General features: G+C 35.5%; 1 protein-coding gene across 12 annotated transcripts in view; it reads left to right on the top strand.

The window, feature by feature from the left end:
* ZNF644 (zinc finger protein 644) overlaps window positions 1–26,355 on the top strand; it is a 108,405-nt gene that overhangs the window by 63,981 nt on the left and 18,069 nt on the right. For 6 of the 12 annotated variants that reach the window (XM_030825055.1, XM_030825054.1, XM_030825057.1 and 3 more), the window contains 3 exons: window positions 18,470–21,507; window positions 21,691–22,296; window positions 24,243–24,365. The exons of 5 other annotated variants lie outside the window; for them this stretch is intronic. In XM_030825055.1, the coding sequence (XP_030680915.1) occupies window positions 18,470–21,507; window positions 21,691–22,296; window positions 24,243–24,365 (3,767 nt within the window). The remainder of the gene's footprint in view (window positions 1–18,469; window positions 21,508–21,690; window positions 22,297–24,242; window positions 24,366–26,355) is intronic. One more of the 12 variants, XM_003260036.4, reaches the window with a different exon arrangement.

Here is a 26,355-nt window from a genome sequence, read left to right on the forward strand (position 1 = left end):
AAAAACACCGTGTATTCATTACATAATCACTTTCTATTTGCCCCCTTCCATCACCTGGTAAAGCAGCCTTTACTTTCTGTCTCTATATATTTGCCTGTTCTGGATATTTCATATGAAAGAAACCATAGAATATGTGACTTTTTGTGTCTGGCTTCTTTTACTTGGCAAGTTGTAGCATGTGCTTCATTTCTTTATGTGGCTAAATAATATTCTATTGTATGGATATACCGCAATTTACATATTATTCCTTAATGAATATTTGAGTTATTTTTACGATTTCGCTTTTATGAATACAGTGCTATAAACATACGTGTACAAGTTTTTCTGTGGACATGAGTTTACATTTCTCCTGGATGTATATCTAGGCGTTGAGTAGCTGGATGATATGGTAATCTATCTCACCCCTTTTAGGAACTGCCAAACTTATTATCCATACTTATTATCCCACCAGCAGTATGAGGGTCTCTGTTTCTCTACATCAAGGTCAGTAATTGTTAGTTTTCATTTTTTTGTTTATTAAAGCTATTCTGATGGATATGAAGTGGTATTATTGTAGTATTGATTTGCATTTCTTTAATGACCACGATGTTGAACATCTTTTTATGGGCGTGGTCATTTATATGTCTTTTTTTGAGAAATGTCTATTCAGGTCCTTTGCTCATTTAAAAAATTAGGTTGTCTTTTTGTTGTTGAGTTTTTTATGTGTTCTGGATATTAAACATTTACCAAATATATTTCAATAATACCTGTTGATATACAAAGGATTTTTATTTTCATAAAGTTCAATTTCTGTTTTTTGTTTGTTTGTTTTGTTTTGTTTTTTGCTGTTTGTGCTTTTGATGTCAAAGAATCCATTGCCAAATCAAGAGTCATGAAGATCCAACCCATGCCTTCTGAGAGCTTTACAAATTTAGCTTTTATATTCAGATTGTTGGCCCATTTTCATTTAGTTTCTGTACCTGGTGTGAGACAGGCTTCCAACTTCATTCTTTTGCACGTGGTTATCCGGTTGTCCCAGTACCATTTGTTGAAAAGACTGTTCTTTTCCCCATTGAATGGTCTTGGCACTTTGTTGGAAATGAATTGGCCATAGATGATTGGGCTTATATCTGGACTCTTAAATCTATTCCATTGATCTATATGTCTGCCCTTCTTCTACTGCCACATTGATTACTATAGTTTTGTAATCAGTGTTCTGAAATCAGGGAGTGTGAGTACTCCTTCTTTTTCTTTCTCAGTACTGTTTTTATTGTTCAGGGACCCTTTCAGTTCCATATGAGTTTGAGGATAAGCTTTTACAATCTTGCAAAAAGGCCTTTAGAATTTTGATAGGGATTGAGTTGAATCTGGGATCACTTTGGGGGAATTTTGCCATCTTAACAATACTAAGTCTTGAAATCCATGAACATAGATGTATTTCCATTTAATTAAGCCTTTAAGTTTTTCTAGCAGTGTTTTGTAGTTTTTAGTGCACAAGTCTTTTACTTTCTTCATTACATTTATTTTATTTTATTTTTTTTAGTAGGAGTTTTGCTTTTGTCGCCCAGGTTGGGGTGCAGTGGTGCGATTTCAGCTCACTGCAACCTCAGCCTCCTGAGTAGCTGGGATTACAGGTGCCCACCACCATGCCCAGCTAGTTTTTATTTTTAGTAGAGACAGGGTTTCTTGCTGTTGGCCAGGCTGGTCATGAGGTTACACTTATTCTTCTGGTTATTTTTTAATTTTTGATGCTATGGCAAATGGATTTATTTTCTTAATTTTCTTTTTGGATCATTCGTTGCTGGTATATAGAAGCACAACTGATTTTTGCTTGTTGCTGTTGTGCTTGCAAGTTTGCTTTATTTGTTTATTAGCTCTAGTAGTTTTTTTGTGGATGCTAAGGGATTTTCTATGCCTAGAATTATGTCATCCACAAATAGAGATAGTTTGACTTCTTCTTTTCCAATTTGGATGCCTTTTATTTATTTTTCTTACATAATTGCTCTGACTGACTTTTAGTACAGTGTTGAATGGCAGTGGTAAAAGTGGTAGCCTTGTCTCTTTACTGATATTAGGGGAAAAACTTGTCTCTCACCATTGAGTATGATGTTTGTTATGGGTTTTTATGCTCTTTGTCATGTTGAGGACATTTCCTTTTATTACTTATTTGCTGAGTGTTTTGTTTTTTTCATGAAACAGTGTTGAATTTTGTCAAATGCTTTTTCTGCATCCATTGAGATGATCATGTAGTGTTTTTTCTTTGTTCTATTAATGTGATACGTTACATTGATTGCATTCCTTATGTTGAACTACCCTGGCATTCCTGGGGTAAATCACACTTGGTTATGTTATATGATACTTTTAATATGCTGTTGGTTTCAGTTTGCTAGTATGTTGTTGAGGATTTTGGTGTCTACTTTCATAACAGATATTTGTAGTTTTCTTTCAGTATCTTTGGCTTTGGTATTAGGGTAATGCTGGCTGCTTAGAATGTGTTAGGAAGTGTTGTCTCAACACTGAAAGCCATTTCTGAAAGAATTTGAGAATAATTAGTGTTAATTTTGTTCCATAGAATTTACCAGTGAAACCGCATAGTCCTGGATTTTTCCATTTGGGGAGGTTTTTGATTTTTAGTTCATTCTCTTTACTTGTTCTAGGTCTGTTCAGATTTTCTATTTCTTCTTGACTTCATTTTGGTAATTTCTATGTTTCTAGGAATTTTTCTGCTTCATCTAGATTATATAATTTTTTGGCATCCAGTTATTCATAGTATTCTGTTATAATTCTTTTAATTTTTAAGGTTGGTACTAGTGTTCCCACTTTTATTCCTGATTTTTCACTTGTGTTCTTCTCTGTTTTGTTGTTGTTGTTGTCAATTCCTTTGTCAATCTTGCTGATCTTTTTAAGGAACCAACTTTATTTTTTTAATTAGAGGGCGGCTCAGATAGGGGTTTCTTGTTTTTGTTTTTGAGACACAGTCTGTGTTGCCCAGGCTGGATTTGAACTCCTGGGCTCAGGTGATCCTCCTGCCCCAGCCTCCTGAGTAATTGTGACTAAAAGAACCAATATTCTCTTATCTTTATTCTAAAGATTGATTATTTCCTTCCTTCTACTGGCTTTGGGTTTAGTTTGCTCTTCTTTTCCCTAAGGTAATAATTCCCAAAGGCGTAAAGTGAGATGGCTAATTTGACATCTTCTTTTTTAATGTAGGTATTTACAGCTGTAAATTTTCCTCTGCATGCTGCTTTTGCTGCATCCTATAAGTATCGGTATGTTGTGTTTTCATTTTCATTTGTCTCAAGATTGGCCATCATACTGAATCTCATCTGTAGGGAATGCAGACTGAAGCTGGGATAAACTTACACTGGCATACCCTGCTTTATTGTGTGTTGATTTATTGTGCTTTTCGTATATTGTGTCTTATACAAACTGAAATTTTGCAGCAATCCTGCATCAAGCAAGTATACAGGTATCATTTTCTCAAGAACATATGCTCATTCATATCTCCGTATCACATTGAGGTAATCCTCACAGTGTTTCAAACTTTTTATATTGTTATGGTGATCTGTGATCAGTGATCTTCAATGTTTCTATTGTAATTGTTTTAGGGCACCACAAACCGTGCCCAATCAAGGTAGTGAACTGAATTGATCAATATTGTGTGTTGTGATTGCTTCACCAACTGGCCCTTCCTTGCCTGTCTCTCCCTCTCTTTGGGCCTCCCTATTCCATGAGACACAACAGTATTGAAATTAGGCAAATTTATACAATGGTCTCTATTAGTGTTTGAGTGAAAGGATGAGTCACATGTCTCTCATTTTAAATCAAAACCTAGAATTAAGCTTAGTGAGGAAGGCATTATACAAGATGAGATAGGCCAAAAGGTAGGCCTCTTGCCGCAGACATTTAGCCAAGTTTGTGAATGCAAAAGAAAAGTTCTTGAAAGAAATTAAAAGTGCTACTCCAGTGAGCACACAAATAGTAAGTAATCAAAACAACCTTGTTACTGATACGGAGAAAGTTTGGTCTGGATAGAAGATCAAACCAGCTACAACATTCCCTTAAGCAAAAGCTTAATCCAGATCAAAACCCTAACTCTCTTCAATTCTGTGAAGGCCAAGAGAGGTGAAGAAGTTTCGGAAGAAAAGTTTGAAGCTAACAGAGGTGGATTCATGAGGTTTAAGAAAAGAAGCCATATTATAACATAAAAGCTCAAAGTGATGCAGCAAGTGCTGATGTAGAAGCTGCAGCAAATTACCCAGAAGATCTAGCTCTGACAATTCATGAAAATGGCTACACTAACCAACAGATTTTTCAGTGTAGATGAAACGGCCTTCTACTAGAAGAAGATGCCATCTAGCACTTTCATAGCTAGAGAAAAGTAAATGCCTGGCTTCAAAACTGAAGCCTGAGAGACAGGCGGACCCTCTTGTTAGTGGCTAATGCAGCTGATAACTTTTAAGTTGAAGCCCAATGCTCATTGAACAATTCCATAAATCTTAGGGCCCATAAGAATTATGCTAAGTCTCTACTTATGCTCTCTAAATGAATCAACAAAGCCTGGATGACAGTGCATCTGTTACAGCGTGGTTTATGAACTATTTTAAGCTACTGTTGAGACCTACAAGAAAAGACTCCTTTCGAAATATGCTCATTGACAATGTATCTGGTCATCCAAGATCTCTGATGGAGATGTACAAGATGAATGTGTTGTTTTCATACCTACCAACACAGCATCCGTTGTGTAGCTCATGGAACAAGGAATAATTTTGACCTTGAAGTCTTACTATTTAAATACATTTCATAAGGCTACAGCTGCCGTAGCTAGAGTGATTCCTCTGATGGATCTGAGCAAAGTAAAGCGAAAACTTTCTGGAAAGGATTAGCTATTCTAGATGCAACTTAAAACATTTGTGATTCATGGGAGGAGGTCAAAATATCAACATTAATATGAGTTTGGAAGAAGTTGATTTCAACCCTCATGTATGACTTTGAGGGATGCAAGACTACAGTGGAGCAAGTAACTGTAGATGTGGTAGAAATAGGAAGAAAGCTAGAATTAGAAGTAGAACCTGAAGACTGGGTGCCATGGCTCCCCCTGTAATCCTAGCACTTTGGGAGGCCAAGGCGGGTGGATCACTTGAGGTCAGGAGTTCAAGACCAGCCTGGCCAACGTGGTGAAACCCTGTCTGTACTAAAAATACAAAAATTAGCCGGGTGTGGTTGCGCAAGCCTGTAATCCCAGATACTCAGGAGGCTGAGCCAGGAGAATCGCTTGAACCTGGGAGGTGGAGGTTACAGTGAGCTGAGATGGCAACACTGCAGTCCAGCCTGGGCAACAGAGCGAGACTCTGTCTCAAAAAAAAAAAAAAAAAAAAGTGGAACCTGAAGATGTAACTGAATTGCCGCCATCTCACGATAAAACCTGATCAGATGAGAAGCTGCTTCTCTAGCGAAGAAAGTGGCTTCTTGAGAGGGAGTCTACTCCTAGTGAAAATAGTGTGAACATTGTTGAAATGACAACATAGGATTTAGAATATTACGTCAATAAAGCAGTAGCAGGGTTTGAGAAGATTGACTCCACTATCAAAAGAAGTTTTACTGTGGGTAAGATGCTATCAAACAGCATTGCATGTTACAGAGAAATCTTTCATGAAAGGAAGAGTCAATCAATGTGTCAAACTTCATTGCTGTCTTATTTTAAGAAGTTGCCACAGCTACCCAACCTTCAGCATCTGCCACTCTGATTGTCAATATTAAGGCAAAAATCTCAGCAAAAAAGAATAGAACTCACTGAATGCTCACATGACTGTTAGCATTTTTTTAAAGCAATAAAGTATTTTTTGTTTGTTTGTTTTTGTTGTTGTTTTTTGAGACAGAGTCTCGCTCTGTCACCAGGCTGGAGTGCAGTGGTGCAATCTCAGCTCACTGCAACCTCTGCCTCCCATGTTCAAGCAATTCTCCTGCCTCAGCCTCCCAAGTAGCTGGGATTACATGCGCCCACCACCACACTTGGCTAATTTTTTGTATTTTTAGTAGAGATGGGGTTTCGCCATGTTGGCCAGGCTGGTCTTGAACTCTTGACCTCAGGTGATTCATCCACCTCAGCCTCCCAGAGTGTTGAGATTACAGGCGTGAGCCACTGCACCAAGCCACAATAAAATAAGGTATATACATTGTTTTTTAGACATAATAGCTTTGTGTACTTAATCGACAACAGTATAGTATAAACATAACTTTTTTTTTTTAAGTTCCAGGGTACATGTGCAGGATGTATAGGTTTGTTACATAGGTAAATGCGTGCCATGGTGGTTTGCTGCACCTGTCAACCCATCACCTACATATTAAGCCCAGCATGCATTAGCTGTTTTTCCTGATGCTCTCCCTTCACCCCCTACCCCATAGGCCCCAGTGTGTTCCCCTCCCCATGTCTATTAAATGTAGCTTTCATAAGTACTTGGAAACCAAAAAAAAAAAAAAATCGTGGCTCATTTTATTCCAATATTCACTTTATTGCAGTCGTCTGGAACTAAACCCACAGTATCTCTAAGGAATTCCTGTAATTAGTAAAGAAGGTGACATATCACTCATTTTAGTGAGGGGGGAAGATGTTTGGTAGTTTGTGTTGCACAATGACCTTGTCTGACATGGATCTTCTATGAGATACTATTTTTTTCTTAAGGCAACGTTGTGACAGAACATCAGATAGTCTGACAGCATGAGATTAGCTCTTGGACATCGGGAGCTGCTTTTTTTTTTTTCCTTTCCTCAGTCTAATTGTTGTCTCTTTATAGGTATTCTTTTTTTCTGTGGCTGCTTTTAAGATTTTTTTTCTCATTGTCTTTTATTTTCATTAGTTTTCCTGTGACGTATGTAAGTGTAGTTTTTATTCATCTCAGAGTTCCAGGCGCTCCCAGAAGCTTTGGCTTGATGTGTTTCATCAGTTTTACAAAATTCTCAGCCATTATCTCAGAAGTATTGCTTCTGTCTTATATTCTCTCTTCTTTCCTTCTGGGATTCCAACTAGATGTTGGAATGTATGTGTGATCTTTTACCATATCGGTTTCAGCTCTTACTCTTTTCTCTATTTTCCATCCTTTTGTCTCCCCTTGCTTCATTCAATATACTTTGTTTTGACCTTTTTCTAGTTCGCTAATTATCTCTTTAATTGTATCAACTTTCTGGTTTGTTACATAGTGGCCAGAGCATATGGTCTACAGTGATTTCTGTTTCTGTTGGAAGTTTCTCAGTGGTCATTGTAATACATTCTCAGATTTTATAAATGTTCTGTGTTTTGAAAAAAAGAATGTCTAGTTGTTGTATAGAGCTCTCCCTATCTGTTTGATCAGTGGTCTACATACTTTTTTCTTCACACACTTCTTAAAATAATTTTGGAAAACCATGGTATTTTTAAGTTGGCATCTGACATTTTTGTCACAAATGAGAATAATTACATGTTTACATAGTACATTGTATGCATAATTTACATCTCATTTCTTCAGAATCTTTGTACTGTAGATTTAATTCATTAAGGTTACAGAAAATGTCTGCCTTGTAACATTTAACAAAGCCAGTCTTCACAGCTAAACCAAGGTGACCCTTTGTCAGTAAAAATGGCTTCATTTTTAAAATTCAAATAAATGTATTTGTATCACTGTTGATGACCTTTTCATTTCTGAATTTTATTTTAAGACTGGGAGTCAGGGAGAGGGGTGAGAGAGAGAAGTACGGAGAGAGAGACAGACAGATACTGAATTCTTCCCTTGAGCTGTTTTTTGATTAACTAAGACTGTGTGGCCTTCAAATTTTCCTATTACATGCTTTGCTGCAATGGCCTTCTGCCTAAGGAGCTCTGTATTCTCAAACCTTTTATTTAGTTCCCCAAAGGTTTTTACACACTGGAGCATTTGCGCAATGCTAAGATTCTGGGCAGCTCTCTTCTTGACCCTTGAGGTATTCAGTTAGCAAGATAGATAGAAATCTTTGCCTGTGAAACTTAGTTTTAGAGGAGGGATGCACAAGCAACAACCACAGTAAATAAATATATTGCATAGTGTGTTAGAAGGTGTTAAGTGTTATGGGAGGCGGGGGAAAGGGATAAACTAGTATAAGTAGATTTGAGAATGCCAGCAGTGTGGAGAAGGTAAGGGTTTTGGGGTGTCAGTTTAACTAGAGTGGTCCGGGCTGGCATTATTCAGAAGATAATGATTGAGCAAAGACTTGAACCAAGATGAGATAGTTTGCCATGAGACTATCTGGGAGAAAGAGCATTCCATCTGAGGAATAGTCAATGCTAAGGCCTTACGCTAGTAGAGAACATATTCAATAATAGTAAAAACAGAACAACAACAAAGCCAATGTGTCTACAGCAGAGTGAGGGAGTTGGGGAGAGGAGTAGGAAACGAAGTCAAAGGGTTACTAGGTAGTATCTCTCTGTAGGTCCTTTCAGGTCATTGTAAGGGGTTTTCCTTTTTTATCTGAGAAAAACGGGGTCATTTTAGAGTTTTGAGGGACATTATCTGTATGGATCACTCTGATTGCTGTGTTGAGAATAGATGGTAAGTGGGTAAGGGTCTGTCCTTGTACTAATACCGGATTAGTTAGCTGTTGAAGTCCTAGTGGATCTGGGAATAGCAGTGATGAGAAGTGATTGGATTCTGGATGTATTTTGAAGATAATAGCAGTAGGAGTTCCTGATGGTTTAGGTATGAGGTGTGAGTAAACAAGAACAGTGAAGGTTGCTCCAAGGTTATTGGCCTGAACAACTGATATAGATGAGGAAGGCTGTTAGATATGTGTTTGGGAACCTTTCTTTTGTACAGTGAGAGAAGGGTGATCTTTAAAAGGGAGATGGGTAAGAAGAACTAGAGTATTGTGAATATAACATCCAGATCAATTTTAGGGAAAGAGTACATATGGAAGTTGAGGAACTAGAAATTAATGCTTGACCTGCATACTCTTTGAGAAGTCTGTCTGTACTTTCAGGGGCATACATAGCCCAGTTGGAAGACCACTGTTCAGATCAACCTTAGTAATTATGTTATTAAAATCTTCTATATTCTTCTTTACTTTTTAAGTCTGCTTGATTTGTTAACCTTTGGGAGAAGCGTTTAAAGCCTGCCTCTGTGGCTGTCGATTTGTCAGTTTTTCTTTGTACTTGTAAAAGTTTTTTATTTTTATATTTTATAGCCATTTTGTTGTGTGCCAAGAGATTCATGAATATCTCTTCATGGTGGATTATATATTATACTTTATTAATTTATAATATTCATCATTACCAGGCCTAGTACTTAATATCCTCAGGTTCTATAAACTAGTATGTTTTAAATAAAGAAGCACAATCTGCTTTTGGGAGGAGGCTGACAAAACACTTTGAAATTAAAAAAATTACTAACAATAACAACAACAAAGCACTATTAGCACTATTTCTTTTCTCTTCTCTTCTCTTCTCTTCTCTTCTCTTCTCTTCTCTTCTCTTCTCTTTCTTCTCTTTCTTTTCTTTTCTTTTCTTTTCTTTTTGATGGAATCTCACTCTGTTGCCCAGGCTGGAGTGCAGTGGTGCGATCTCGGCTCACTGCAACCTCACCTCCTGGGTTCAAGCAATTCTGCTGCCTCAGCCTTCTGAGTAGCAGGGACTACAGGCGAATGCCACCACACCCTGCTAATTTTTTGTATTTTAGTAGAAACGGGGTTTCACCATGTTGCCCAGGCTGGTCGTGAACTCCTGAGCTCAGGCAATCTGCCCGCCTTGGCCTCCCAAAGTGCAGGCGTGAGCCACTGCGCCTGACCCCAGCACTATTTTTTTGAATCAATAAATGAACAACAAAAAGGATTCAGGAACGGTGTTTGGTGGTATAAGCAAACATTCTCCTTAGCCGCATACTGGGAATCCTATTGCTAAAAACACACAAATTTAGCTGCTAACTAAAAATCGGTAACATACATTCAACCCTGGATATCCATGTGGGATTAGTTCCATGACCCTGCAAGAATACCAAACTCCAATGATGCTCCAGACCTTTATATAAAATAATGTTGTATTTGCATATAATCTGTACGCATCCTCCCATATACGTTAAACCATCAATATAGTTCTTGTAATACCTAATACAGTGTAAATGCCAAATAGTTGTTATACTTTATTGGTTTCTTATTTGTATTTTTTATTCTTGTAATTTTATTTTTTATTTCTTTTGATCTGAGTTTGGTTGAATCTGAGGATGCAGAACCCACAGAGAGAGCCAGGTATATTTTTGTTAAGACAATAATGTGAGAAGCATGTTAATATATTTTGTTTCAAGAAACGCAAATTTCTTGTATTTGAATTATTACCATCCTAAATTAAGATACTTGTAGAATAGTGATTATCTTGAAATATTTTTCTTAGATGATAATTGGATTTTTTCTGGTTTAATTGAGCAAGGATAATAACATTAACAAGAGATCACATTTAATACAAAACATTTCTTTGAAGTAACACTTTCAGTTTTGTTCTTTTTTTTAGTTCTCAAAGATGTCATACTTTTCCATCTGAATATATGGAATAAGTATATTCAAATATATAAATATATAAATTCAAATATATAAATTCAATATATAAGTTTGAGTTTACATAGTAGAGTTTGAATGTATATAATACAGGTGAGAGGTTAAGTACTCATTATAGATTATTACAGATTTACAGAAATTTTTTTACGATTTAAATCCTTCCTTCAATAAATTAAATTGTAAATCAGTGAAATAATTCAATCTTGGATGTCATATTATCAAGTTCTATTTCTCATTAGACTTTAATTTTATATTTTCTAAATATGAGATTAAGCAAATCAATTTATGGAACTATTATAATGACAGATTATTAAAATCTACAGAAGTTTAAGAAATCTACATATTAAATAAAATCTGTGAACCTTTGAATTTGAAAAACTTAATTACGGAGGCATTAGAAGGAAACTAGTATACATTCGTTATGTTCCAAGCATCAGGCTAGACATACTGATAAGGGTTCTGTTGGTCATCTTTTCCCAAAAATGAAATACAGTTGACCCTTGAACAACATGAGCTTGAACTGTGCAGGTCCACTTAAAAGTGGATTTTTTTCGATGAATATAGTCGACTTTCTGTATCTGTGGGTTCTGCGTCTGTACCCAAACCAAACACAGATAAAAAATACAGTCTTCATGGCATGTGAAACCTACATATAAGGAGGGCTTGCTTGTCTTATCCATAGATGGTGTCAAGTGCGGGGACTTAAGTATGCGTAGATTTTGGTGTCCACCAGGGTTTTAGAACCAATCCGCCATGGATACTGAGGGATGACAGTAGTTTCATCTGCATTAACAATCTATTAAGGCACCAGTCGTCTCTTCAGCTGTTGTAAGGAATCCCTTTAAAGCCACCATGTTTGCATTTGCAGTCATGCCACTAACTTTGATGTGCGTACTATAATGTGACTTGATCTTGTGGAATATACATGGTTGGGGCAAAAGTTTCATTAACAGCACTTTGAACATTCTTAGCTTTTAAGTTCTTCAACAAATTCGTAGCATTTCCTGAATAAACATTAAGGAAATAGATATCTGACTTGGTGCTGATTCTATACTCTAAAACCATTCTTTTGTTATTTCTTTATGTCTTGATAGTTGTTGTGAAATTTATAGGTATAGCAGTTTTTTGAATGGTGAAATTGTCTTTGCCCTTTAAAATTATTTCTATTCTGAAGCAATTTATTCCATATGCATATATATCTCACTACTTTGAGTATAATTGTCTCTATTTTCATTTATATAATTACATACAGTCCCTGACCTACAATGACAAAGATTCAATTTTGCGATGGTGCAGAAGCAATGTGCGTTCAGTAGAGACTGTATTTTTAATCTTATCTTTTATTTTTTGTTATAAAATTTTTATAGACTGTGTCAGATTATTTTGGCCAATTGTAGGCTAATGTAAGTATGTATAAGTAGGCTAAGCTACAATGTTCAATAGTTTAGATGTATTAAATGCATTTTCAACATGATGTTTTCAATTTATCATGGGTTTATTGGGAGGTAACCCCATTATACGTAAAGGAGCATCTGTATATGCTTTGTATTCCTAGGACTTTCAACACTCTCACTTTTCTTGCATTTATTAGACATGATGGTTTAGTATTTATATAATATTTCAAAACTGAACATAAACAGCAGACCCATCATAGGTTAAAGAATACCAGAAGGCTCAAAGTAAAATGACAATTTATGGCGTAATACTGTCTGTGGAGGGCAGAGTTGACACACTGCCTCTGGAGTATGGGATTGACATACTTTAGCTACATTGGTTTCTTTGAAAGTCTCACAGTTAATGATTTGAACAGATATATTTTATAGTGAACTGACCCATGTTACACAAATGTGGTCAAAATGTTTGATCAGTTACATATATATCACTCATTTCAAATGCTTAAATTTGTCTTGGAGCCACATGCATATATGTCTATTACGATGTAAGCTGAGACCATCACTTATTCTAATTACATGAGAGCATAAACAGCACAACAGTCATTCTGTGCTAACTATGACTTAGCACTCTCCTTTGGTTGCAACTGTAATTTATTGCCTTCTTCCAGTTGCAAAATTCTTCATTAGGAAATCAATGTTTGATTAGTGAACATCCATTTGATTTTCTACTGTTGATTCTCATTGTTACATAACTTTGCCATGTCTTTAAAGTTATGTCTTTGTAGGGCCTCCCTGCCCCCCCTTGCCTTCATCCGTACAGTTACCTGCTTCTGTTTACCATATGGGAGCTTCCTTAGATGTGTTAGATTATATTTAGTATTTACTATACTTTGCAGTAAGAATGATCTTGAGTTATTAGGTGTTTATGATCTGGTACCTGACTTTGTAACATCTGTCTTTCTGTTAAAAAGTGAGGATGGTACATGGCATCAGGAGCAAGCTGTTCAACAGGTTCAGTGTAATTTGTTTGCTTTTTTTTTTTATTACAATCTGTATATCAAACTCGGTGCCTTTTTTGTTTTGTTTTGTTTTTTGGTATTGCCAAGAGGAAAAAAAAAATCTCTGGCTGTAACATTGAGTTTTCATGATACAGTTAGCTCTGTGGCAGTGTGTTGGTCATTTAATGCCATATTTTCATTGTTCAGGAATCAATTTATTGACAGATCATGAGTTAACTAAAGGATTATTTCAGGTAATTGTGAATTTAGAGAATACTTTTAAGGCCCAGTAGTGTAATTCTCCAGTTTTTAGCTCATTATTTCAAATAAGGTTGTATTAATTATGTAATAACTAAGTACTAAACATTTGTAGTACATATTAGAAGGGACCTTAGAAATCATCTTATTCAATCCCCAACTCCATATTCCTGCCTGTAATGCTCTTGACAAGTAAGCAGTCTAACCTTCTGAACCATTTTATTATTTGGCTTGGTTTTAAAGTCAGTCTCATGCTGGATACCCTTACAAGTGTTCTGTATTTTTTTAGTGTTTCTTCTCAATGTGACATCCAGAATAAGTTATTACCTGGATGATACATTCTGTCTTCTCTTGAATTGTGCACTAGGTGAGATTTAGGTATATATGTTTGTACATTGTGTATGGTATATATAGGTTTAAATGCTGCAATAATTTTAAATATAATATTTCAGTTAATTAAGATTTGTTTTGCAGTTAGACTGACACTTGTGAATGGTTTTCTCTTCTTGACGCAGTCTCATACATTACTAACTGAAGTTGTCATGTGTTCGCAAGGATAATTTAAATGAACATAGGGTTTGTGAAATCCTGACAGATCCTAACTATAATTCAGGTAGTGGGCAGCATTATAATTTATTTATAGCTGTGTAATATAGCAATTAATGAACTAATATACAATGAGGGCAAATTGTACTATATTTTTGCATGAAATTATACAACACAACAAAGGTTGGCATTATGTAGTTAAGTACCCACAAAATGTTAACCTACTTGCAATAAATACAATTAATAATGTACATAAAAGAATGAAATTAAGCTAATTTTCTATCAGAAAAGAGTTATTTGTGAACAGAAAGTGGACAGCATAGATTTGATGACAGAAAGGTTGTATCTAATCTGAATTACTGAGTGACCTAGGAAGCTTGCTCAGAGGGATTACAGAATAATTATGTTAATATGCAATTATCACCTCATTTCTTCTGTAGTAACCTCAAGATGTAGTGTAGTGAGGGTGTTATAGCAAGTGCTGATAGTTTGCAAAAATACTGATGTTTGAGATTTCTGAGACAATAAGTCTAGCTTGAGGCGTATAAGTGATGATCTGTCATCTTGAAGACAGATCTGACCTTTGTACAATTCTTTTAGTGCTCACAGTATATAACTAGAGGCAGTTATAGCTGTAGAACTCATTATGATTTTCTAGAAATTGAAATATATTTTATGTAGATTTAAAGTTCTATTTGCAGCTTTTTAAAAAGGTGTGTGAATTTTTTTAAAGACTATTTTAAAAACCAGTTAAAAGAAAAATTCTATAGTTATATGATTATATGGGGAAGATTTAGTAATGGTGTCTAAACAGTGTTTAAAAATCTTAATTGATATATAAGGAGTCTAAACATCAGTTTATTTATCTTAATTTATTAGCTTCTGTTTTTTAAACTTAATGAATAACGCCCACCTTCAAATATGTTCCTACTTTGTTATAGTAACCTAAACTGGTATTGATGTCTCTGTTATATAGACATTTGACTATACAAAGGTAGTTGAAAACTATTTGAGATGGTGTAAAATTAACTCAGGTCAAATGCTTTCTTGCCTAGATGCCACATAACCCAACATGAATGTAGTAAAATAATTTTTGATGGTGTTAAAATTCTGTATCCATTATTCAGTGCAACAGATTTTGATGATGCATTGTTCTGCATTGTATCTCAGCACAACAGCTATGAGTCTTGAGTACTGTTACTAAGAAGAAGTATATTTGGAGCATTGTTTAATTAGAATATATTCTGAACATTTTCATTGTTCCTAAAAAAAGTACCCACAAAACATTAATCTACTTGTAGTAAATACCGTCAATAATGTACATAAAAGAACAAAATTAAGCCAGTTTTCTCTCAGTAAAGAATTACTCATGAACAGAAAGTGGACAGTATAGATTTGATGACAGGAAGGTTGTATCTAATCAGAATTACCAAGTGACCTAGAAAGCTTCCTTACTAAGTCAACTTTTGTAACATATTTTCAAACTGGTGCAGAAGGTAACGTCTTTTATTTTTGAGTAGACATAATTATTAATTTGGGGATAAGTAAGCCATATTTTATTATGTGGATGTGAAGGAAAAGTTTCATTGTTAAAAGACTTCATTTTATATTTTAACAATATTTAATCTGATTTTTTTTGCTAGATGTGTTTTGTAGATAAAATATCTGTTGTGCGCATATATTTTTTGTATGTTTTTGAACAAAACAGGTTGATATCTTCAGAATGTGAACTTATGAAAAGCTCTTATAAAGCCATTCTGGTAATGAGGATGCAGTCTCCAAGCTGACATGATGTTCTCATAGTTTGTCACCCTGCTGTTCAGGGGGTACCAATGAAGTTGCTTTAAATGGGAAGCGTCTGTTCCATCTCTAAACCTCTAACACCAGAACAGATGGGTGGAACATAGAACATGGAAGGTTTTACCTCTGAGGTGGTAACAGTGAAGCCACTCATTAACACTGAATTTACCACTTCGTTAGCAACATTGCTTCCTGTTGAGAAAAACTAATATAGGCTTTCAAATTGACTTAGCATATATTTGTCCACCTCTGTGATTATAATAAGTGGGAACAGAAAGGAAAGTAACTGTCTTTCAAGCTAGTTTTTTGTCGTTCATTTCAGGTTTATGAGATTGTTTCTATTGAAGCATTTTATGTTTTCTACCTAATTTAATGAGAAATATCAGGAATGAATAATAGTGTAGCATTAAGGCTTGCTTTTCTTTCCCTTGACATTTGCACACCCTTTCCTAACACATGTTTATGTGCCGCCCATTTTTAACTTCTGTGTATGTGATGTAGAGACTCCTGCTGGGTGATGCATTAGCACCATTTTGGAGTGATATCATTGAATGTGATCTTATTGGAAGTCTATTTTTATTACCACAGAAGTTTGCCAATCTCAGAACAGAATTCTAAAACCTACGAGGGCTGGAAAAAATGATTGTTGGTATAAATAACAATGTCAAAGATACTGGTAATAGGTATTTGTTGTATTAAATAACATTTTATAGAAAGAATAAGATCAGATTATAAGTGCTTGTTCTAAGTTATAAAATAAGAAAAAGGTAAGAACAATTTTATTATTTTTTTATTTTATGTATTTATTTTTTTGAGATGGAGTGTCACTCTGCCACACAGGCTGGAGTGCAATGGCGCGATCTTGGCTCACTGCAAGCTCTGTCTCCCGGGTACACGCCATTCTCCTGCCTTAGCCTCCCGAGTAGCTGGGACTACAGGCGCCCACCACCACGCCTGGCTAACTTTTTGTATTTTTAGTAGAGACGGGGTATCACTGTGTTAGCCAGGATGGTGTTGATCTCCTGACCTTGTGATCCACCCGCCTCGGCCTCCCAAAGTGCTGGGATTACAGGCGTGAGCCACCACGCCCGGCCTAAGAAGAATTTTATTATTCTTGAATTAGATTTAATGTTTTACAAAGCATGAAATTGGTACCCTTAAAGGATAGTAGAAATATTGAACTATATTGAACATGTTTTGATTTCTAAATGTTAGATTGTGAGGTCTTGTTGCCCTAAAATAGTATTACTTGTTGTTATGCAAATTAAAAATACTACAAAAGAAAAATATACAGGCTTCATTCTTTATCTGAGAGCAGGAACCTAACTTGTCTTGTTTACCATTATATTTGGAATACAGGAACAATGCGTGGCACAACTAAGTGCTTAGGAAATATTTGGAGAATAACTGCAAAAAAGGAGAAGAAATATGGAAGCTTATGCCAGTACTTCAATTAGTTAATACCTGGGGTTGCCAAATAGCAGGTTCTTTAAATTGTACATGAGAATTACTGGATATTTTGAGGACCTTATTATAATTACTGAGTTAATAAATCAGAACCTGGTGGAACTTGTATTGGAATGGGGTATCCAGATTTCATAGGAACAAAACCGTTTTTCTTCTTACACTTTAGGAACTTTTACTTTGATTTTTGAAATTGTGTTTTTATTAATCCAATACTTATTCAGTCTTTTATTCAACAAATATTGCCTGAGCACCTATGCCAAGTGATGTACTAGGTTCTAGAGATACGATAGTGACTAGATTACATTCCCAGCCCTCAAAGAGCTGACGTTCTCTGAAGAAGGCAGATACTTCCAATGTGGCCATTTCTAAGAGCAGGAAAAGAACAGGTTGCAAGGGAACTTTTCATAGTGGGGGTAGGCATTATAGTCATGGTATGAATGGACCCCAAACATTCAGAAATACCGTTTCCTTTAAAAATATTGTACTTTTTTCTCATAATGATTAAATATCTTATCAAAAATGCCTAGAAAAGTTTTATCTACATTTTATATGAAATAAATTTAAAACATATGTTTATGCTATTTTATTGTAAAATGTGTTAGGCCATTGCACTAGGCCACCAGATCATAAGTGGGATAACTGCTTTTAGAGAATGCCTAGAATTTGGGGCCCCACATATGAAAGTTTGACATGAAACTTCATTAATTTTAACTTCAGTTAAGTTAAAATTCACTTTACTAAAATTTAGCTAACTTTACTAAAGTTAAAATTATAGTTAAGGTTAATTTGAATAAGGAATGAACAAAACTATGAATAAAGCATTTTTACAATTGATAGAATGTTAGGAGAACATTAAGCATCTTGAGAGCAAAGCAGTCTTTTAAAAAGGACTATTTCATACATAAAACATTGATGTTGATAGCAAATATGTTCATTCAATAAAGTTATTTACTGAGTGGTGTTTTGTTACCTTCCTTCAGGAATGAACTTATAAGTGACAAATCTTTTACTTCTCTGCAATATTTGATAATTTATATTATTCTCTAAAATAGAGTGACTGCCTCTGATAAACCTACTTAAGTGAAAGAATTTTCTTTGTATTAGCAATCTCTACGTGAGATTTAAAATTTTTTCAGTCTGTAGCATATTTATATTGTTTTTGAGTCTGTGTGTACACATGTGCCTGTGTGTATGCTGCTTTTCCCTAGTGTGTTTGTGTATGTTGCTTTTCCCTAGACATTTTGTATATATGACGTATTGGATTGTTGTTGTTGCCTAGCATGAAGAACAATATTAACCTTTGAGGTGCTTTTTAAATATTTCAATATGTTTGTGTTCTTTCATTCTTGGAAAATTATTAGAATCTCAATATAAAGAGTAGAAAATTAAACTAATAAAAAATGTACTTTCAGCTCTCCATACATTCTAATAGTATTTTTTCTTTCATGCAAATCTAAATTTTTTTTTTCCATTTTCTAGACTAAATGTGTTAAATGGGCTTGCCAACAATATGGATGATTTGAAGATAAACACCGATATTACTGGTGCTAAAGAAGAACTCCTAGATGACAACAGTTTTATCTCAGACAAAGAGAGTGGAGTTCATAAGCCAAAAGATTGTCAAACATCATTTCAGAAAAATAATACGTTGACTCTGCCTGAAGAACTGTCAAAGGACAAATCTGAAAACGCCTTAAGTGGAGGCCAGTCTAGTCTATTTATACATGCTGGTGCTCCTACTGTTTCTAGTGAAAACTTCATCTTGCCTAAAGGAGCTGCTGTTAATGGACCAGTTTCACACTCCTCCATAACTAAAACTTCCAATATGAATAAAGGCAGTGTTTCATTAACCACTGGACAGCCTGTGGATCAGCCAACAACAGAATCTTGTTCAGCTTTGAAGGTAGCAGCTGATCTTCAGCTGTCTACACCACAGAAAGCAAGTCAACACCAAGTTTTATTTTTGTTATCAGATGTAGCACATGCTAAGAATCCCACCCATTCCAATAAAAAACTACCTACCTCTGCTTCAGTTGGTTGTGACATTCAGAATTCAGTAGGGAGTAATATAAAGTCAGATGGCACTTTAGTAAATCAAGTAGAGGTGGGTGAGGATGGTGAAGATTTATTGGTAAAAGATGATTGTGTCAATACAGTAACAGGAATTTCCTCAGGTACAGATGGATTTAGGTCAGAAAATGATACAAACTGGGATCCCCAAAAAGAGTTCATTCAATTTCTTATGACTAATGAGGAAACAGTAGATAAAGCTCCATCTCATTCTAAAGTAGGTCTAGAAAAAAAAAGAAAGCGAAAAATGGATGTAAGCAAGATAACTCGTTATACCGAGGATTGCTTCGGTGATTCTAATTGTGTACCCAATAAATCAAAAATGCAAGAAGTAGACTTTCTAGAACAAAATGAAGAGCTACAAGCAGTAGACTCACAGAAATATGCATTATCAAAAGTGAAGCCTGAATCAACTGATGAAGACTTAGAATCTGTGGATGCCTTCCAACATCTAATTTATAACCCAGATAAGTGTGGAGAAGAGAGTTCACCTGTTCATACTAGCACTTTTCTTTCAAATACCTTAAAAAAGAAATGTGAAGAGAGTGATTCTGAGTCACCTGCTACTTTCAGTACTGAAGAGCCATCATTCTACCCCTGTACAAAGTGCAATGTGAATTTTAGGGAGAAGAAGCACCTCCACAGGCATATGATGTATCATTTAGATGGGAATAGTCACTTTCGCCATCTTAATGTCCCAAGGCCATATGCTTGTAGAGAATGTGGACGGACATTTCGAGATCGCAATTCACTTCTAAAACATATGATTATTCACCAGGAGAGAAGACAGAAGTTGATGGAGGAAATTCGTGAATTGAAAGAACTTCAGGATGAAGGAAGAAGTGCACGATTACAGTGTCCTCAGTGTGTGTTTGGTACCAATTGCCCTAAAACATTTGTGCAACATGCTAAAACCCATGAAAAAGATAAAAGGTACTACTGCTGTGAAGAGTGTAACTTCATGGCAGTGACAGAAAATGAATTAGAATGCCATCGAGGCATTGCACATGGGGCAGTGGTAAAATGCCCTATGGTCACTTCTGATATAGCCCAGAGAAAAACACAAAAAAAGACTTTCATGAAAGACTCTGTAGTAGGATCATCCAAAAAATCAGCTACCTACGTATGTAAGATGTGTCCTTTTACTACTTCAGCCAAAAGTGTTTTAAAAAAGCACATGGAGTACTTGCATTCATCATCATGTATTGATTCATTTGGTAGTCCTCTTGGACTTGATAAAAGAAAAAATGACATCCTTGAAGAACCTGTAGATAGTGATAGCACTAAACCATTAACTAAACAACAGTCAACCACGTTTCCAAAGAACTCTGCTTTAAAACAAGATGTGAAGCGAACATTTGGATCAACCTCCCAATCAAGTAGTTTTTCAAAAATCCATAAGCGGCCACACAGAATACAGAAAGCTCGGAAAAGCATTGCCCAATCAGGTGTAAACATGTGCAATCAAAACAGCTCTCATCATAAGAACGTTACAATTAAAAGCAGCATTGACCAAAAACCAAAGTATTTCCATCAAGCAGCAAAAGAAAAGTCTAATGCCAAGGCAAATAGCCACTATTTGTATAGACACAAATATGAAAACTATAGGATGATCAAAAAATCAGGTGACTCATATCCTGTGCATTTCAAAAAAGAAGAAGCTAGTTCATTAAATTCTTTACACCTGTTTTCATCATCAGGTAATTCTCACAACAATTTTATTTCAGACCCTCATAAGCCTGACACCAAAAGGCCTGAAAGCTTCAAAGATCACAGACGTGTAGCTGTAAAGAGAGTAGTTAAGGAATCTAAGAAGGAAAGTTCTGTTGGAGGGGAAGACTTGGATAGCTATCCAGATTTTTTGCATAAAATGACTGTTGTTGTTTTGCAAAAACTTAATTCTGCTGAAAAGAAAGATAGTTATGAAACAGAAGATGAAAGTTCCTGGGATAATGTTGAGTTAGGAGACTACACTACACAGGCCATAGAAGATGAAACCTATAGTGATATTAATCAAGAACATGTAAATTTATTCCCTTTATTTAAGAGCAAAGTGGAAGGTCAGGAGCCTGGAGAAAATGCTACTCTTAGTTATGACCAAAACGATGGCTTTTATTTTGAATACTATGAAGATGCTGGAAGTAACAACTTTTTGCATGAGATACATGATCCTCAGCATTTAGAAACTGCAGACGCTTCATTGTCAAAGCATAGTTCTGTTTTTCATTGGACTGATTTGTCTCTTGAGAAGAAATCGTGTCCTTACTGCCCAGCAACATTTGAAACAGGTGTTGGGTTATCAAATCATGTCCGGGGGCATCTTCACAGAGCAGGATTAAGCTATGAAGCCCGTCATGTTGTATCACCAGAACAAATAGCCACAAGTGACAAGATGCAGCATTTCAAAAGAACTGGCACAGGAACACCTGTTAAACGAGTTAGAAAAGGTAAGTTCTCCATGGGAATGATTTGGGCTGATAGGTCTGTGTTCTAATTCTGAAGATTTAAAAGTTTTGTTTGAATTTGGTCTTTATTAGAATCATATAATTTTATGTTTCAGAATTAACTCATTTTAGGGTGGTCAGTTTATATAAGAAAGTCTTATATTACTCTTAAAAATTTTTTTTTAGCTATAGAGAAGTCTGAAACCACTTCTGAACACACTTGTCAGCTCTGTGGTGGTTGGTTTGATACTAAAATTGGATTATCAAATCATGTTAGAGGCCACTTGAAAAGACTTGGAAAGACCAAATGGGATGCTCACAAATCTCCAATCTGTGTTCTGAATGAGATGATGCAAAATGAAGAAAAATATGAAAAAATCTTAAAGGCATTGAACAGTCGTCGTATTATTCCCAGACCATTTGTAGCTCAAAAACTTGCATCAAGTGATGACTTTATCTCTCAAAATGTTATACCTCTTGAAGCATACCGTAATGGCCTAAAGACTGAAGCTCTGTCAGTGTCTGCATCAGAAGAAGAAGGGCTGAATTTCTTAAATGAATATGATGAAACAAAACCAGAACTGCCCAGTGGGAAAAAGAATCAGTCTCTTACACTCATAGAACTTCTTAAAAATAAAAGGATGGGAGAAGAAAGGAATTCTGCTATTTCTCCTCAAAAGATCCATAATCAGACAGCAAGAAAGAGATTCGTTCAGAAATGCGTTCTTCCATTAAATGAGGATAGTCCGTTGATGTATCAGCCACAAAAAATGGACTTGACTATGCACTCAGGTAAGAAGACGTTTATGACTATGCTATACACAGTTTAAATGCAGTTCAATTATGCCTTCTTTAATGGAATCTATGTGGAAAATACTTTCTCACAATCTTCTTGTTTAAGCTGCTTTTTTTTTTTGCAGAGCACAGATTGGTTATTCTACTGTCATTTCTGTATAACTCATCAATTGATGCTCATTAGCACTGAGTTCTCTGTGCCTCTTTTCTTGGTCTGAATGTAAGGTGAGAACAAAAGCAGAAGAAAACCACGCACACACACAATAAAAACAACAAACAAGAAGCTGATCTGTAAAAATAAAACTTGCTGTGGCTGGAGGATGGTTATGGATGGGAGGTTGATGTTCAAAAGCATAGCATTATTGAAAAGGCATACACCTCTGTCATATTTTTGCCAGTTCTCCAAGGTGATCATGTTTTCAAGATTTAGCTGTTGGTTTTTCCACTGCTTAGGTAAAACAAAACAGACTTTTAAAGCTGAATGGATTGGTGTCTGTTGTGATTAACCCAAAGAAACATCTCTCTCTCCAATTCCTCATTGTATTGCGGAATAGTTTGGTTTTGGAGAACAGTTGTGAACATAAAACATATTTGTTTGGGGTTTTAGGTTTTAAGATAGTGCTCTAATGGAACAGAACAGATGATTTAGCTTAGTGCTTGTGCACTAATAGTTTTTCCTTTTGAAAGGAATATTTTGTATGTATTGGCAAATAATGTGGCAGATAAAGTGGTCAAACTTTATTCGGTATTGCCAAGTCTGGTTTAAGAAAAATTTTAAGTGTCCTTTCTGGATTTCTTTTTGAAGGTTAATAATGTTGAAGGTTTATGTAAATGGTCTCATGATTAGAGCTCTAAGTTGAATGTGTCGGAGGTAATAGTTAATGGATTAATAACGAGTAACATTACTGTAAAGTAATGTTGTTTATTTGCTTTGGGGCAGACATTGCGATATCCCAAATAGTTGTAATGCAATTTTGATTTGAGGAAAGATGACTTTGTATTGTAAGTGGTCTGGAAAGCAGTTTATCTTGTATGAGCTTCTGTTTAATACGGCTTTTTCTTTCGAATAAAGAATCTCTGAAAGTCAATAGCTTTCAATATTTTTTCAGAAGGATAAAATGCAGGGAAGATGTGTTAGCTGTGTTGACCAAGGGGTAGTATACTTCAGAGATGGAGAGCATATTTGTGCTATCACAGTAATGCTGAACAAACCAATTGAAATGTGTTGGGGGAGTGAGGATTGTCTGAGAAGTTAGGAGTTTCTTATTGTTTGAACGTGTTTTTCCTGTGATGACTAAGATGTTAGCTTGTTGATCATTTATTTAGCACAAAGATTTTAGCAAAAAACTTTAAATCATTAACTTTCATTATTGATTGCGCATTCAGAGTAATGAACATAAAATACCCTAAATAAAATGTTGTGTCTAACAGCTGTTCAGTGGTGTGTTTTACCACCTTTTCTCCCAGCCTTCATCAGAAAGCCTAATTTAGTATTGAGACTTTTACGGTTTTGTGGGTAAAACACTTTAATTACCACTTTGTCAACTAGACTTTTTAATTCTTTTTATTGGTAATGTTGTAAGCTTTGAAACTTCTCAACAGAACTGTGGTGTTCAAATCACAGGATTGTATTGTAGTAGGTTTAAGAAATAATCTGCGTAACACAGAAATCTGCAAGAAAGTGATAATAGGTGTTATATCCAGAGGAGCTCAAAGGTTCAAGTCACTCCTCTTCTACCTTTCCAAAGAGCATGAGTTGACTCTAAATACTAACTACAAACTAATAACAGTTAACTTAATTTCCCCTCCTTATTTTAAGTTAACCTATTTCATTGAACGTTTTGAAAACCATCTTTATTGTGGTGCTTTTCTACACTCTTTAAGCTAAGAAAATTTCACTTTTTGAAGTGAGAACTGGATTATAGTTTTCTTTTGAATGATAGGTATGCCTGTGAAGCTTAGAACATGTGTGCATTGCAATACGACGTTTACAAGTGCTGTTAGCCTGTCCAACCACTTACGCGCTTATGCACGAAAGAAGAGTGCTGGACTTTTGACTGGTACAGGTATGTCTGAACAGATATCACAGCAAGTCTGTTTGATACAATACAGTTTTTTTTTCCCACCAGACTGGTGTTAATTCAGATCATATTTATAGCTTTCTTTGGTAAGCTGCAGTTGAGTCTGAATACACATTAAATTTCAGCAACTTGTAAACTGTTAGATATAATTCTAAGCAAGTTAATCTTTTTCTTTTGGCTCTTACTGACTTAATTTGGGGAAAAAAAATTAACTCAAGAGGTGTGGAACTTTTGAGTCTACCTTAATCCCATTTCTTTTTTAGAATACTATTTTTGATTTTTAAATTGATTTTAGATTCCAGTAAAACACCTCTCTTTATAGTTCTAGTCAGGCACAGTGGTGTGCCCCTATAGTCCCAGCTACTCATGAGGCTGGCAGGAGGATCACTTGAACTCAAGAGTTAGAGGCCGTAATGTGCTATGATTGTGCCTGTGAATAGTCACTGCACTCCAGCCTGGGAAGCATAGCATAAAAATATTGTAGTTCTAGCTTGGGGAAATCCTTTATTAGAAAAGGAAATTATGGGGAAATTTCAAAATGTAGACTTGATTAGGAAACTAAGCAAACTAATGAATTTTCATTAGTCTATAGATTAGATCTTTGAAGGAGTGAGCCTTAATAATGGCTTGTGTTGACAAGTGAATAGATTTTTCTTTTAATACTTCTTAAATATATTAAGGATTAATAAATCTAGCTATGCACATAAGTGTTAACATGCACATTTCTGTGTTATTTTTGGTTGGTTAGCCCAACCTTGCAGATACCTCTTAATACTGCTCATCTGTGAACATTTTATTAGCTTACTTATATGTAATACACTTCTTATAACCTACAAAATGCTTTGCACTTTCATTTGTAGTCTTTTAAGCTACCCTGCTTCAGCAAATCTCATTTCCCTCACATCTTAAAATATACCCTCTTTTTGACATAGATCTACATAAATTCTTTTGCCTAAAATTCTTTCCAATCATTTTATTTCTCTTGCTCTTTTTTAGATCACTGCCTCCTGCTTTCTTCTAGTTGTTTTCCCAGCTTTTTTGTTCTTCCTCATGTCCTATAACTTAGATCCAATATGTTCTTGCTTTCAAAAAACCACTTATATTTATACTAGTGTCTTTCTTCTGCTTCTTTGCATTCTTCCTTAACTTGGTATACAAATGACCAGGGATGAATGTTGACAATTTATATTAAAAAGAGAGGAGCGGGGTGAGTTTTAGTCTACTGGATTAGGCCTCCTACTCTGAGATTATAATTTTTATATACCCTCACCTTTATCAGGCTTGGCAAGTGATTGCAGACATTAGAGGTAGGGGACAATAAAAATAAGAGACTGTACAAGTGGGAAATCGTTATTGTTACCATACTTGCTAACCTTTATTGAACATTTACTACGTGTCAGGCACTGTGCTATGCAATTTACATGCATAACATTTAATCTTTACAACAGCCATACAAGTTGTAGGTACTGGAATTCTCTTCCATTTTATAGGAAACTAGGACTTCGAGAACTTCATTTGCTTAAACTTACACAGTTAATAAAAGTAACAAGGTTGTAATTCAAATCAGGGCTATCTTACCTAATCTTTGTTTTTAATCACTATTCTCTACCTTACACAGGCGGCCTATTTTGAATTTATTTTTAAAATAAGAAATTGAAATAAAAATAAGCAATTGAAAATTCTAAAATGAAGGTGGGTTTATTTGTTTGTTTATTTATTTATTTTGAGACGGAGTCTCGCTCTGTCACCCAGATTGGAGTGCAGTGGCGCGATCTCGGCTCACTGCAACCTCCACCTCCCTGGTTCAAGCAGTTCCCCTGCCTCAGCCTCCCGAGTAGCTGGGATTACAGACTCACGCCGTCATGCCTGGCTAATTTTTTTGTATTTTTAGTAGAGATGGGGTTTTACCATGTTGGACAGGCTGGTCTCAAACTCCTGACCTTAGGCAGTCCGCCCGCCTTAGCCTCCCAAAGTG

The sequence above is a fragment of the Nomascus leucogenys genome, chromosome 12 (assembly GCF_006542625.1).
Source record: "Nomascus leucogenys isolate Asia chromosome 12, Asia_NLE_v1, whole genome shotgun sequence".
Taxonomy (NCBI): Eukaryota; Metazoa; Chordata; class Mammalia; order Primates; family Hylobatidae; genus Nomascus; species Nomascus leucogenys.